Source organism: Pleurodeles waltl, chromosome 9 (genome assembly GCF_031143425.1).
Source record: "Pleurodeles waltl isolate 20211129_DDA chromosome 9, aPleWal1.hap1.20221129, whole genome shotgun sequence".
NCBI lineage: Eukaryota > Metazoa > Chordata > Amphibia > Caudata > Salamandridae > Pleurodeles > Pleurodeles waltl.
Genome location: NC_090448.1, coordinates 574707228 through 574723887, shown reverse-complemented (window position 1 = coordinate 574723887; position 16660 = coordinate 574707228). Strand labels below are relative to the sequence as shown.

The 16660-nt window shown below is 41.0% G+C and overlaps 1 protein-coding gene across 1 annotated transcript in view; it reads left to right on the top strand.

Moving 5' to 3' along the window:
- Window positions 1–16660, top strand: part of LOC138259677 (cytochrome P450 2A4-like) — a 489119-nt gene that overhangs the window by 249633 nt on the left and 222826 nt on the right. Inside the window, exon 6 of the mRNA XM_069207551.1 lies at window positions 9740–9881. Within this exon, the coding sequence (XP_069063652.1) occupies window positions 9740–9881 (142 nt within the window). The remainder of the gene's footprint in view (window positions 1–9739; window positions 9882–16660) is intronic.

Sequence of the window (16660 nt, the reverse complement as noted above, 5' to 3'; positions counted from 1 at the left end):
GCTTCTTAGAAAGGGGACACTTGATTTCTGTATCAGCCAAGAAGAGAGCTTTATTTTATGAACCAGTGCCTTGAGAGACCATTACTGTGTTGCCGCTGAAAAATCACCACTGCGACCCGGGCAGCTCGTTTTTTTGAAGCCCGTATAAAAATAAAAAAAACACTGTTTGGTGCCCCCGGGGCATGAGAAAATTAAGTCTGGCGTGAGTGTGCCTCTAGAGGTGCCCCTGGGGCAAGGCACATTGAGAAGAGCACCACCGGGGCACCAGCCGGCACTCACTCTTGCCAGGATAAACCACTGTGGTCCGGCAGAGCTACAGGGAGGCTTGTGCACCACGTTGGATGTAGGGTATCGCGGGTGGTAAGGAGTCCTCATTGGAGGTCCCCAAGCTCCACCCGGCACCCATCCTTTTTGTGAGGCTCGCAGGCGGGGTAGGAGCCTCATCGAGACCCCCATGATGCTGAGCCAATCTGTTGTTCACTGGGGCCCCTGTTAACGCTGGGCCCCACTGTAGTGAGGAAATCACAGGTGGGGTAGAAGCCCCATCTGAGGCTCCTCCACGCCGCTGGCCCCCCCCCTCTTTCTCATTGCAGATTGCGAGGGTGGCAGAGGTCTCAGTTCCCCGCTGGACCTCCTCCCGGTTGCTGGTGATGCATAAGCAGGCTGGGGTGGCGACCTTCGACGGAGGTCCCTGGTTCTGCCAATGTCAACCCTGTTTTTGCCACAGGCCCAGAAACCAGAGCGTGGGAGTTCCGAGAGTGGAACACGGACGTCCCTGTTTTACCTACATTGTTTCTTGCAGTGGTGCCTAGCGTGGATTGCAGATCGCACTCACCTGTTGGGGTGCGAATACTGTAAAATTATATGTGCATTTCTTTATAATGCCTGAAATCTACCAGAGGGAAATAGTACATGGGATGTGCCTTTATGATACTGTCTTGGCCTCTGATGATGTGTCTACTGCGCCTTGTGCATTTATGATGATCTGTTTTGATGACTTGCCAAGTATTTTCTGTTGTTCCTGTTATGGGCATTTATGGTATGTTTACTAGGGCAAGTGCATTTTTTGTACCATGTTTACGGTGTGTTAGAAATAGGGTCTTTGGTTGGCAGTCAGTTTACCCCCTGTCCAAGCAAGGACCCTCACTCTAGTCAGGGTAAAGGAGAATCACCCTCAGTTAACCCCAGCTCACCCCCTTAGTAGCTTGGCTAAACTTCAAAACCAATGTGTAAAGTATTTGTACCAACACACACAGTAACACAGTGAAAACACTACAAAATGGATGCCACACCAGATTAGAAAAGTAGGTAATATTTATCTAAATCAAACAAGACCAGAATGACAAAAATCCAACATACATAAGTCAAGATATACATTTTAAAAAGAGTAAGAGTCTTAATCCTTGGAAAATAGTGAGAATGCTGTTATTACACAAAGTATCTGGTTAGCGTAAAAAATAGACGCACGGGCAAGCGTGTATCGTAAAAGGCCTGTGATGCGTTGATTCCTCACTTGCATGCATAACCGTGCATTGTTCCTTTTCTGGTCGGGTGCATCGTTTCTTCTCTCCCCCAAGAGAGCTATGCGTTGATTCCCCAACGGGCACCTCTGGTCCGGGCAGGCTTTGCATTGATTTTTCCCATCCAGCAATGTTGCATTGAAATCCGGTTGCATAGTGTCAGGAAACCGTGTGGAGCTTGCGTTGTTATCAGCAGCCGCTAGCGGGTGTTGCGCATGGTTTCTTCAGCTGTTATGAGTCAATCACCCAGCCACACTACAGGTGGAGTGTTGACTTTAGCTGTGCGGCCCGTGGTGTGATGTTTCCCCGCACAGCGGTTTGTCCATGGACCACCAACTTCACCTTTCAAGAGCCCAGAGACAGGTTAGGGCACCACTTGGCAGGGCAGGAGTCTCAGCTGCAAGTCCAGGTGCTAGCAGAGAGAAGTCTTTGATGTCCCTGAGACTTCAACAACAGGAGGCAAGCTCAGTTCAAGCTCTTGGAGGTTCTTCACCAGTAGAAAGTCACAAAAGTCAGTCTTTGTCCTCTTTCAGGCAGAAGCAGCTACTGCAGGCCAACCCAGCAAAGCATAGTCACAGGCAAAGGGGTAGTACTCCTCCTCAAGCTCTCCACCTCTTGGAACTTGGCAGAAGTTCCTCTTTGTTCCAGAAGTAATCTGATTTTCAGGGGTTTTGTGTCTAATACTTAGACCCCTTTCTGCCTTTGAAGTAGGCCTACTTCAAAGGGAAGTCTCTCTTATTCACAAGATCCTGCCTTGCCCAGGCCAGGCTCCAGGCACACACTAGGGGGTTGGAGACTGCATTGTGAGAGGGGAGGCACAGCCCATTCAGGTGTACGTGACCACACCTCCCTCCACTCTAGCAGAGGTGGCACATCAGGATGTGCAGACTCCACCCCAGCTCCCTTTGTCTCACTGTTTAGAGTGGATTCACAAACAGCCCAACCATCAAACTGACCCTAGAAGGCAATCCACAAACAGGCAGAGTCACACAATGGTTTAAGCAAAAAAATGGCTACTTTCTAAAAGTGGCATTTCCATACTAACAATCTGAAAAGCAACTTAGCTAAAAGATCTATTTTTAAATTGTGAGCTCAGAGACCCTAACCTCCATATTTCTATTTGCTCCCAAAGGGAATCCACACTTTAAAGTTATTTAAAGGCAGCCCCCATGTTAACCTATGAGAGAGATAGGCCTTGCAACAGTGAAAACTGAATTTAGCAGTATTTCACTGTTAGGACATGTAAAACACATCCGTACATGTCCCACCTTTAACATGCACTGCACCCTGCCCATGGGGCTACCTAGGTCCTACCTTAGCGGTGCCTTACATGTAGAAAAAGGGAAGGTTTAGGCCTGGTAAGTGAGTACACTTGCCAGGTCCAATTGGCAGTTTCAAACTGAACACACAGACACTGCAGTGGCAGGTCTGAGCCATGTTCCAGGGCTACACACGTGGGTAGCACAGCCAGTGTTGCAGGCCCACTAGTAGCATTTGATATGAAGTCCCTAGGCACCTCTAGTGCGCTTTACTAGGGACTTACTAGTAAATCAAATATGCCAATCATGGAAAGCCAATTACACATATAATTTACACAGGGAACACTTACACTTTAGCACTGGTCAGCAGTGGTAAAATGCCCAGAGTAAACAAAACAGCAAAAACAGAGTCCAGCACACAGAAACAACCTGGGAAGCAGAGGCAAAAAGTTAGGGGAGAGCACATCAAGGATGCTAAGTCTAACACTGTGATATTATGCCTTTCTGATAATACGTATGGTTACCCTGATATGTGCATTTTGGGAAATGTTTACCCAACTACTGCTTATGTTGCAGGATAACCAGTAACCCATATGTTCCATGTGACTACTGCTGGCTTTCGCAGAGTAATAGTATTGGTTTTGTGTTCCTTTGTGTGGGGATAGTGCATAACGTGTGTTGTGCAAACGCTTTACACATTGCCTCTCGGATAGGTCTGACTGCTCGTACCAAGCTACCAAGGGGGTGAGTAAAGTTTATCTTGGGTGTGTAACTACCTGGCTGTGACAAGAGTGGATGAGTTCTGCCTGGCTTAGCTGCATACCCTAGCCAACTAGAAACCCCATTTCCAGCAAGCACCAAGAGGATGATTGGCTATCTGTCATAAATAAGGCTCTGTATAAACTACTTGTTCTAGTCATCAAACTTTCACCCGACTACCCATTTGAGAACCCGGCAGGATTTCCCCAATTCCTTGATGATTCTCCTCCCATTATACAAAATCTTACCACTATAGCCAAACCATCATGTACATCTCGAAAACTTTGGCTTTAAACTAACTTGGCTGTTATTGCTGAAGCTCATTGCTCACTGGCATGTGCTCCAACTCTTCAAAACTACACTTCTGACATATTGTATTTTTCATCATTGCAACTCCTCACAAGTTTCCATGTACATAAACGTATAGTAAGAGATTTTATTGTATGTAGTATCTTTTAATTTCCGCAGTGTTCTGCATGATCATTCATGGAGCACCACCATTAACACTGTGTTTTGTTTTATCTACCAATCTCATTTTTTTATGCTGTGCACCACACAAAGTGCTGTCTACCTAATTTCCAAAATGCTCTTGTTGTTGGTCTCCCAATAAAAATACTTGTTTTGTGGTAATACTATGGATGCTCATGAGTGTCTGCATTGATATGAGTAGGTTTTAGTATTTTTTGGTACATGCCTGGGTTGATTATCAGAGGATAGTGTACAGACATATTGACTTAAATATTGTGTCTTTAATATTGTTTACACAAATATTTTCTTGTTGGGGCAGATTTTCTACTATTAGCTCAGTAATACCTTCGTAATTGATATTTATATGTAAGGCAATATGGTGGCCACAATATTCTGGTACAGCACCAATAGCCTTCCTCAATATTAAACCATAACCAAGTTAGGGACAAGAGAGGTCTAATTACAGATGTTTGCACACAGTGTTGAACCATTGTCTCCTGATGTAAAAGGATATAAGGAATTGAGTGAGCAGGGCCACAAAGTGACAGTAGTAATTGTTCATTACAGATGGCAAGTGATGACATGCCTGTAAGATCTTGAACCTCCGCTCCATAAAGAGTACTGGTCTCTGTCTTAGCCCGCCAAGCTCCGATTGAGGGCACAAAATGACTCCCACAGTCTGTAATTAACGCTTCACACAGCTTGGGAGCTATTAGATACCCTACGTTTCCCAGGTTTTTAGAGTTGACTTGCAGGTCCAGTGAATCATACACCATGATAATCAAAATTCCCAATTTTCCATTATATAAAATCTCTATCTATATATGTGTGTGATCTACCCTGGGGCTCTCCTCTCACAAGGCACATCCTCCTAAGGTTGGTGGGGAGGGGAATCTTGTTTGTCATATGCGGACAATTTAGTTGTACTAGTTCTGACCCCTAAGGGCTTACAAACAAGGTTAGATTTACTTACAACTTTGCAGGTGATCATTTTTAAAAGTAAAGTTCCAGTTTAATGGCAAGCAATAATTAAAAAAACAAATTATACCTGGTACCTGACCACCGGTAAATTACAGGAGGTGAAGTTACATATATACATATGAAAACTATTTGGCTCTAACTTGTTAGAAAGAAACTACGTAGCTCATTTGTGCCACAAAGCCATAAACTACACCAGTAGGCTGAGAATATTCTATGATGCCCATGACTGGAGGCCTTTTTTTCATTTTACTTCAGCTATATTTTTTAAAATTCCTTCTTGTTTACCTTATTCTTTGGAGGTTGTGTAGATCGATAGATGGTATTTTGTAATAGCCCACTGAAGACAGAATTCTCCACAGATGAGGTAATTTGAACATGTTGGCTCCACCATGGCTCTCCTTTAGAAATGTGCCTGGTAAGCAATCTTGTATTGGTCTAGCAGCAGTTCTATGGTGGGTCTTCTGGATACTCTCTAAAGAGGTTGCTGTGGAGAGAGTTTTTCATTGATGGATGGAACATAGTTCACAACGTACAACATTTGATTATTTTAATTAGATTGCAAATGTTACCATTAAGATGTATTACAGGAGCTTGGGAGAGATTTAGTAAAACAAGTGAATTCGTAACTTATATTTGAATGAAATCCAAGATTTTGACTATTCGAATGTCCTGTAATGAGTTTATTTGTAATGTTTTTTTTTTATGTTGATGAAGCACAAGCACTTTTATACAATCCAGGCAGTGAAGTGAGCCATTTTAAAATATTTATTTTTGTAGTTTCTTAAGTTTTAATGGTTTTGGATTGATTCTAGATTGTCTCTTCTGATGCTCACGAAAAGCAATGATAAGCTATCTGATGTCACAAAAGTAACTTGCATTACCCTGTGAAGTGGTCAGGAGAAAGGGAAGTCTTTGTTGCTCTTTCCTGAAATCTACAGAATTATGAAAGAAGCACAGTAAAAGGATTGGAAATGTTACTAATTAGAGATAAACCTGGTTAAAATGTATAGAAGATTACCAATAAATGGGAGAAGAGATGTATGTTTTAACCAAGTGTTGCCATCCCAAAATTAGACAAAAACAACGTTTGTGCCGTTCTGTTGTCTGTCTGTCTTTTTGGAAAAGAATACCCCACAACCATTATCTTAAATGTGTTCACTTGTAATACCAGTGACTTGCATCTTAAAAAATGCTAAAAGAACAGGGAGTCAGTGGCTCTTTTTTTAATGCAGCACTAAATCTGAAGGCATGCTTTATTTGCACCCATCAGCTTAGGAGACTGGGACAAATTGTGCATGGACTCGTGGTTTTGGTTGCACAGATTTCTTCTGACATTGTCAGAAAGAGTTTTTGGAATAATGCATGACCAGTGTGACACGTTATTCCCTAATCTCTGCTTGGAGAATTGGGCAAAAAATATATAAAATAATACTACCCTCTGGTAATGTTGTTACTCTCTGGTGTTTTTTTGTACTGAGTTGCATTGGCCACATCCCAATGAGGGGCTATTTTGGCAGATTTCCATCCTAAAATCATTTCCATAGAGTAATCAAGTCACATGAATTACATTTTGACTTGGCATGTCTGCCATGTCTGAGGTCGATGGAAAACACCTTTAAGGCATTCAGATAAGGTATTGAATAATGTATTTTACACAATGTGATTTTTCTCTTTAAATTTCACCTCCGCTTTCTTGCAGTGAGATGAGACAATATTTAGAAGGTCCTGTATTGTCTGTTCTGTCTTGTTTTATTGACGTCTTCCTCTAAACCCATTGTATTACACAGTATAGTAAGGAAAGGCCTCCAAATAACCATTTCCTTTAGACTGAACTAAGTAAAAATAGTATTTGGACAAGAAACTTGCCCACCCTTCTGGCATTCTATTTCATATAGGTTTCCATAGGAAAAAGTGGTACACATTACTCATAACTGGTTAGTGCTCACTAACCAGTAGTCATTGGAATTACTGTACTCCAAACTTAAAAAGAAAATCTATTTAAATTTGATATGAATTCACTACTACATGATCGTACCAGGGATCTTTATTCTGCTCATTTATGTCACTACTTGGTTTACTTGTCTTGCATGCTCACCTCAGACCAAAGATTTTGAGTTTTGCGGTATATTGACTCTTAGCTATTTGCGGAGCAAGGTATGGAGTGTGAGTGGTAATGGCAAGAGATTGTCAATGAACAAAGAATATGAGGCACAGTGGAGATAACTTCTCTAAATTGTTCCATCAGACTTTAACCTATTTTTAACCTTCAGAAACTCATAATTTGGGGCCGCATGATGAGTCCCGATATAATTCTGATTTTGGTGAAAACTGAGTAACAAATTGAATCTTGAATCCAGTGCAGTAAACCATGGCAAAACGTCTGAAAGCACATATCTGAGCCAATCTGAAAACTGTGGAGTCAAATTACTGCCTGCATTTCATACCGCTCTTGTAAAGGGCCTGGAAGGGAAATAAGTTATGGAGCCAGAGCCGGCCTTTTCACAAATCAGACTTCACAATTATGTGTTGTGTAGGAGAAGTTAACCAAAGTATAAGTTAAACTTCAGGAAAACAGATTAAAACATTTATTCTTACAAGTGGCCGGGCCAGTCAACTACACAGCCAAAATAAATATTATTTGGCATGTACAGGTCTCTGGAAAACACCTTATACCAACTTGACTCAAATGAAATGAGAATCTCTGCTTTAAAGAGGCATCCCTGCGGCTTTTATAATGAAGTGTTTTGCAGAGTACTTTTCATTTACTAATAGATATATTCAAATTCTGTGTCTATCTATCTTGCTAAACCATTTCCTCTATATATCACAACCTCCCTCCACTGGAGCATGAAATGTTGTAGGTCCTCTTCAGCTCCTCTAATGACTGAAGTCAGTAAATAAGACAGCAGGACATGTAACCTGATGTAGATTATTTTTTTTAAAGGACCGTTAAAATGAGTATTGGGTGAGGATACATTTCAGAATGTGATATTTATAATATGGTTTACAGTAATATAATCTGACATAAATATTGTGTCTTACTAAAGTGTCGCTTTGAGTGTAGAGTTTTGATGAACTTTAATGGGGCATGATTTTTAGAGTGCTATATTTATGGTGTATTATTCTAATTAGATTATTCTGGTAACACAAAGTAACACATTAACATGATACCTTATTGTACATTCCTTAACTGTCGGAAGCCGACTATAATAAATTATTACAGTTCAGTTCTAATGTAATGTCTTTAAATTTCTTTAAAGAAAAAACTGGAGGTGGTTCTTTATCCTGGGATTGCACATTCCCATGTGTTATATGTGGAATGAAGTACCCTCTGCTGTACATTACCTAAGAGTTTCATAACCTTATAAAGGAACTTGACCTTCTGCCACATTCCCCTATATGGTCATGGAACTCTGCTGACTTGCAGTATCCTTATTATGTATGACAGGGGATACAGTGGCCCAAATAATACATGGTCACACCATCTCCTTTTGCATAAAGCAACTCACATTTTTGGTGAGAAGCTCTTTCTTATAAAAGCAGCATGTCTGCAAATTTGAAGAATAAAAATAGAAAACTGCAAAATTAAAGAAATCAAAAACGATATTAGAATCAGTTTAATATAAGTAAGTTTATTTTTATTTTAAATGCTGCAATAACTCGGAATGTGTCAAAATATGCAGAAATATTCTAACTTTTCTATAATTACCTAAGGAGTGCAGAAAATAAACTGGTTGCTATAAATATCTCCTTACTGCCTGTCCCTTTAAGCTAGAAAAAGAGAGCAGAAGAAAGAAAAGCAGCATTTTATTTTCATCCTTTCAACAGTAGCTTTAATTAACCTATGTCACCTGATTTGCCTTTCACCTCAACTGCTAGCTCTAGCAGCAGGCATTATAATATCAGAAATCGACTGTAAGTTATTACAGTTGAGTTCTGATGTCATTGCTTTATAATCAGTCACCTGGTGCATCACTAGTCAAATATTATAAAGAAATTGGCGTCAAGTTTTTGTTCTGCCATTGCCGAATCCCATGTATATTGTCATTTCAGCGTTGTTGAATGGGGTGTAGAATCCAAACCCTGACTAAGATCCATCGTAAGTATGAGGAATACTTAAATGACAATTTGTGTCTAGTAAGTAGCAAAGGCACTCATTTAGCTGCCTGCACACATCTGTAGGTTAATATCTTTAGTAATAACTAGTAGCATATTTCAGCCACATGCTTTTTACGTAACCCGACTGAATTTTAAGGGATTTATCTAATGAGCTTCATGTTGAGTCGCTGGCGGTGTCTGTGGGAAATAGTTAGGTATTCAGGAGTCAAGATTTCAAATTTCTCATCATAGAGAGATGTTATTTATTCTATTGCAATAGGAGAGAGGAGGCGGTCCAACCCTAATATGAAAGCATTTAACTTGAGGTACTTCAAGGAAAACCTTCTTCTAAGAGTATCCCATCAGCATTAATATGCCTAATACGTTGTTACAGATCATGTAATTGAAACAAATGATGGCTCAAGAAAAGCCCTGATGATTGCCTATGCCAAATGAAAAGCTGAAACCATGGTATAGTGGTAGCTGATAATGACACAGAGACCCATACTGACCTGGGAATCTATGGGACCACTCTATGGACGTTTTACAACTAAATTACATAATTTCCTGTTGCTTTCTCGATTCATGTGTATACATCCACAAAAGTTAATATTGTGAAAGGGAATTAATATACTTGTCCACAATCTTTTTTAGGAAAACACAAATCCTGCCTCCGAATTTCACATGAAGAATTTAGTTACAGCTGTGGTTGGACTGTTTTTTGCAGGTACAGAAACCGTCTCAACTACTCTTAGACATGGTGTGCTGTTACTCCTAAAGTACCCAGAAATTGAAGGTATGGCTACTTTTATCAAATGATTCGCTATAAACGTATGTTCAAGAAATTCTGCAAATACAGATGCTTTGTTGCTTGTTGAGGAAATAGAATGGGAGACGCTGATCATGTTTAAAGTACTAGATACACGAGACAGGTGGTTGAAAAGCGATTCTTTGGTATGGGTTTGCTTTTAAGGATCACATGCTGTCTGCAATATCAGCAGCAACAAGAGCGAACCCTGCGATAGCTTTATTTGAATTTCTTAGTTCTGTGGCCTCATATGGACCTACATATTTTCTTCAACATTAGTAAAACATTACGTTTTCGCAATTCAGTGCCTATTAGTACCACTTTTTATACCTTTTGGAAAACAGGAAAGGGTAGTTTTCATGTTATTCAAAAAAATATAGTAATGTTGGAGAACAAAAAGCAGGATCAGAAAAAAAAGCTTCTCCAGTATAGATCTTTCTTTAACATGACTTACTGCTTAAAAAATATTAGCTAGCAGTTAAAGTCCCAGAGTGCGTGGGAAGGCATAAAAAATAATCCTTCTATATGAATGGTGGTTTGAGAATGGTCAAGCCCTCCTGACCAGAAACCCCAGAGTAGGAATATGACAGGGACTTTGCAGAAGGTATGACCTGCTCCATATGTAACTGTCTGACGATATTTCCCGTGAAAATATGTCAACGACATCTTCTCTGGCAGTTTTGCTCCAATTGGAAGCAAGCTTGGTTGATGTTGGGAAGGGTATTAAATACGAATATCCAAAGATCATGATGCTAAGTAATTATCTGCTCCATAGCAGATTCAAGAAACAAAAGGGATTATTTTATCACTCCTAAAGACATTCATCCTCACTCTTAAGACAATAAAAATCGCCTGTGGTACAACCCGTGATTTGAGAATTTGTTTGTGGAGAGAAGTATGGTTATGATAGAATGCTGGCAGCAAGTTAAATGATAGCATCAAATCTAACCTACAAAGTGCTGAATCTTTACATCTAAAGCAAAGCTGCAAGGCTCAATGAAAAACACAAGACCTATCAACCAATGGTCTTTGGAAGAATTAATGGTGTCTGAAAATGATACCTTCACAGTCAAATGGGCGCAGTTTCACCACTATTTTAGTTAATAAGACCTTTAATTACAAAAATGTGGGATGGCATATCTAAATCTCAAACATTTATTCCAGTCAAAAATAGAAACTATAGTAAAAAGGACGAAATAGTCTTTTTTACTTTATGTTTTAGTAACATTCTATGGCTCTCTGATCCCTACGTCACAAAATATACTAATCTTTCACACAAGGCCGTGAAATATCCAAATTAGCTGTGCTGCATTGTGTTGCACAATTGGAATACACAGTTTAGTCATCTACTGCTTTCCTACCCTCTGCTGATGCACAAACAAGCTGTGTTGTGTCATTCAAAGCCACACATCATGGCACATAGATGACTGTGCGCTGTCCGGGGTTGAGATTGTACTGGAAGCATACCCTTCATGTACAGACGCCAGATTGGATGAGTCGTGTGTACTTCAGCACACTTTTTTTTTTTTTTATAATCATATTTTCCCTTGTGTACATCTACTTCAGGTAGGCATTAGGTTCTTGACATAAAACCTTTCTTGGTTGTCTTAGATCAGATTTTGCATCAAAAGCTAGTGGTGTGTGCCTTGATCCGCCACCCAGAAACTCCCCACTAATGCAAAGTAGTTTTGGCATTGTGAAAAGTTCAGTTTTCCAGGAAAAATACCTAGGCCCATATTAGCAAAGGGTTTGCACTACTTTTTAATGCAGACCCAATTAAAAATCCTGTTTGGGCTTTACAAAGTAATGCATATGTCGATTTGTGTTGGTTGGTAACAAAAAGTAACGCAATCCGCTGCCTCGTGTTATTTTGCATTGGGGATGAGTTCTATCGTTGATGCAGGGTCGTTACCCTGCATCCACACATGGATTTTAACTTCAGTCCATATGACATGGATGTATACCAGACTCCTGCCCCAACCTGAGGCTGGAATAAACCAAAGAAATATCTTTATTTCTCCCTATTATTTCCTCTTTGCATGTGTGCTACATTCTGCAGCATTCATACATTCAGGAAATATTCCCAAAGCATAGTTTTTGTGTAGAACAGGTCCCAATAGTATAAGTTTGCACTGTCTTATGGCAACACAAGCTGAAATTCTAAATAAATCTGGCCCTAGAAGTTATGCTGAATTAACGTTTTGTGTGTGCAGTCATTAATCTTCCTTGTTATGAGCCATTTTCTTGAAATGCTTGCATAAATTGAAAAGTATATGCAAATTATGACGTAATTGTTTATTGTTGCTTTCAATCAGCATCAACCTTTATTTATAAACAATATGTATATTCCTGTATTCTGAGTTGTATAGTATGAATTTCACAGTTTTTATTCATTACTTGAGGCAGATTGTGTAATTAATCTTCAAATCAAAAACATACTTTCTATTTGGAGAAATTCATTAAACCCCCCACAATTTTGGGACCAGGGCCATTCATTTCTAGGAAACACTACAATAGACTGAATAGAACCTGCTCATCAACTTGTTTTATGATCTTCACGAAGGAGGTGTTTGCCTTAGCTAGCCATAGTAAAGATATAACTTTATTGGGTAAGAGTATAGATCTTGAAATCAGCAGAAAATCTATTCATCCTTCTCTTGACACACATTAAACTATTAAAGATTTATTCCTTATTTAGCTCTGAAGTGAGTAACACTTAAAAGAGATGCCTTTGAAGTCCGCAAAGTCCCTGCCAGTCCTGCCCTGGCTCCAGAGACACTACAGGGGATTATGCAGCTCTTTGTGTGGGGGAAGGCACAGTCCATTCAGGTGCAAGTGTCAGCTCCTTTCTCCCATCCTGCCCAGGATGACCCATCAAGATGTTAATGGCCTGTTAGGCACACTTAAAGTCCCTTTGTTTGTGGCTGTCAGGAAGAAATGCACATCAAAGAAATCAAAGGACTAAAGTGAGAAGAGTCTTTGGTAACAGACTTCCCAGGGTCCTGGGCAGTCACCATGTAGGCATTGAGTGGAAAGGTCCGGCATCATACGATGCATCAGATTTCCTTCTTCGCATCTGTCAGGCAATCACTAAGGGCCTTATTACAAGGCTAGCGGTCTGAAGCATGCCAGCCTTGGTGGCAGTTAGACCGCCATAGCAGTTCGACCACCATATTACAAGGTTTCCGGGCAGACCTGCCAACCTATCCTAGTCCTCCTCAGGATCAGTGATCCTAACGGGCTGACGTGGTCCAGGTTGTTATCAGCCAGGGTGGCGCTGAATGTAGCAGCGCCCTGCTCCTTACACCCTTTTCATGGCAGTCTGACCACCATGAAAAGGGTGATGGAGAACATGTGCAGGGCGCCACAGGGGGGCTCCTGCACTGCCCATGGGTCTCCCTGGTCAGCACCCTTAAAATGTGCACTGTCTGCTGTGCATTTCAAGGGTGCTTGTGCACTCTGGGTGCAGTAGCATTGCCGCCGGCTCAATTATGAGCGGCAAACTGCCACACCTTTCCCACGGGGCTGAAGGGTGGGAACCTTGGTTTTTACCTAACAGCCCACTGGGAAAGTTGTAATAGGGTTGGTGGGGAGACTGTCATGTCGACTCCGGTCTCCTTACCATGGGTCTGATGGTCGGGTTTTCCAGCAGCCTAACTCTTAATCAGACCCTAAATCTTCTCTCTTCAAAGGGATATTTGCATGTTGCCTGTTGTCCACATAGGCATTAAATTAATGCTTGTTAACCAAGTGTCTTGTACAAATCATGTTCTCACTTCTTTCTCTCTTGTTGGTCCATTGAGGTAACGTGGATGCCATTGCTCTCTCAAACATCAAAGTTGTAGGACTTTCGCCTGTTGTTGAGTGAGGTGTTGAGTGTACTGCTTTCTTTAGTGTACTCATAAAATGCTCAACGAGTCACATTGCCAGCAACCACAGAGGTGTACTCTTTAGATGCTTTATGTTCAGATATCTCTTTGAATTCTCAGCTTAAAAAGCATGCCATTATCAGACTTAAAAATGGTTGGAACACCCCATGTTGCAAAGATGTCATCTAGTCTGTCAATGACTCGTTCATGAATTGTGCATGTATGACCTTCGAATAATGGAAAACATGAGTATCCACCCACAATCACCATCAGGTGATATCAATTATCGAGGGGACTGACAAAGTTGATGGCTATTCTCTCCCACACATGCTTAGGGAGTTATGACATATTCAGAGTATGTTGAGTAGCATTTGTAGAAAGCAGTTGCATAGATGACCAGCCTTGAGTGCCTTTGCAGTTATCTCATCTAAATATAAAGTTCAAACTAAGTCTTGGCGAACTCTTTTCGGGGCAAGCATTCCACGATGTCCTTTGTGAGCCACCTCCATTATTTTCTGTTGCTGACTTTCCGGAATCAGGATGCTCAGTCCTCACAGTATAACTTCCTCCTGAGTTATGTAAAGTTCATCTTTGACATTTCTGTATTTTTTTATATTCACCATCATTGATAAGAGGTTGATTGCATTAGTTCCATGACTGATGTGTAATTATGTCTTATAACTTTAGCAGGCCACTGTCATGGCTTTTGGCAGTGATCATCTGGGCTAAGAAGATAGCAGCTGACATTTTTGATTTTACAGTGAAATTAATGTAGACTTCAGCCGTCTTGGATGGAGGACCTTGATCTTGTGTAGGCACTCTGGGAAATAAGTCAGCAGGGATTTGATCCTTCCCTGGATGATGCACAATAGTGTAATTGTACTCTTGCCATCGTATTCCTCATCATTCAATGCAAGGAGGCATCTTGGCTTTTGGATTGCCAAAGATAATCAGTATAGCTGTATGATCAGTTACCAGCGTAAAAGGCTTTCCGTGCGGAAATACATGGTAATGTTCACAAACCCATACCAGGGCTAAACTTCCTTTCTCACGTTGTGAGTAAGTTGTTTCTGTTTGGGACAAACTTCTACTGGCATATGCCACAGTATGCCTACGACCATTTGAGTGTCCTCTGTACTGTGCTGTACAAGGATAGTATTATTAACCAATAGAACGTTCCACTGAAGCCTACTTTAGAATGTTGTGTCTGTGAGAATTCCAGTTAGTAAGAAAAGAGCAGGTGGTAGAGGAGACGTTGAATGAAGACACTTGTAAGTATTGTTGGTATTGTTTTTTCAACAGGTAGCAGCTCCTAACCCTACTAGGCCAGTGTCAACAATACCTCTGCATGAGACTTCAGATTGAAGCATGCCATTTCAACAGCATTTTCAATGGCTTGTTTTAATCTCTTGAAACGTCTTTCACATTCTACTGACCATTAAAACAAGAAAAGTTTTTTCATCAACCGCAAAATGGTCCTCTTTTCCATCTGTCCAATGGCGGAACATTTACCTTTGTGTGGAAAGGAAAATCCACTTCTGTACAAAACCTTTTTTATGTGTAGACATCACTTTGTCCGTCTGTCTTTTGCTTTGGCCAACATTTCACACTCATGACTGATTCTCTCTGGGCACTTCTGGCCTCCATGCCAGCAGCTTGTCTTTCAGCATGCTCTTCAGCTCTGGCAACCATTAATACTCACTCCAGCCTAAGAGTTTGTCTCCGCTTTCATCATCTGAATAATTCTGACAAGCATACATCAATAACTCTATGAGGCACAGCTTCTTCATCATTAAATTAATTGAACTTAGAGTTTGATGAGTGTTTTGATTTTCTCCTCAAATCCATCAGTGGTTTCACCATCTTTTTGGTGTACTTCGCTGAAAATGTATCTTTTATAATCAATGTTTGATACTGGGTTGAATTCGAGATTCATCGCTTCTTTTATCTAACAGTATGTGCTTTCTTCACCAGTTCTTGGTATTTTATTTGACTTCTTTCATACCATCACAGCAATATCTTTGAGCTACTTGATAATCTTTCTATTATCAGTCTCTTCAAGTGCAATGAAATCATCAGATGTCTTCATCCAAGCAGTCCATATATAGTGGTTTCAGATACATTTTTCCTTCTTATTCCCACAACAAATACCAAGGCCCTCATTACAACCCTGACGGTCAGTGTTAAAGCGGCAGTAATACCGCCAACATGCTGGCGGTAAAAAAAATGGGATTGATCGGTGGCGGAAACTGCCACCATAGACAGCCACTTTAACACTCTGACCGCCACGGCGGTAGCAACAAACACCGCTGCAGAAACTGCCAACAGACAGGCGGAAGACAATGTACTGCCCACACTATTACAACCCGCCAATCCGCCAGCTTTTCCGGGGCGGTACCAATGCCATCAAAAGCACGGCAGAAACAGTCTTTGGAAGGGAAACCACTCACCTCTCGACAATCAACGAAGAACCAGGACGCCATGGAACCCGAGCTGCAGGTCCTGTCGATGCTGGTCTACCTCCTCATACACGAGGAATTTCCAAGGCGGCGGCAATGACCACAGTGAGTACTGCACCTAGCAGACAGTGGAGAGGGGAGGAAAAAGAGTGACACACACACGCAACACCCCCACCCCAACACTCACCCACAACACCATACACACAAACACATGCATCAACATTACATTTACACCCTGTTACCCCCTGGAAGAACTCAAGGCCAAAAGGAACTGAGTTAAATCAGTGATATTTTAGAAATAGGCAGATATACTTAACAAATAAAAAAACAGTACATGCAAATATTTACAATATGTACAGAAGGCTGTACACTGTCCTTTGCAAATGTCTGTGGCCCACTGGGCCAAAAATCATGGGCCAAGCCCACACTTGACTCCTGC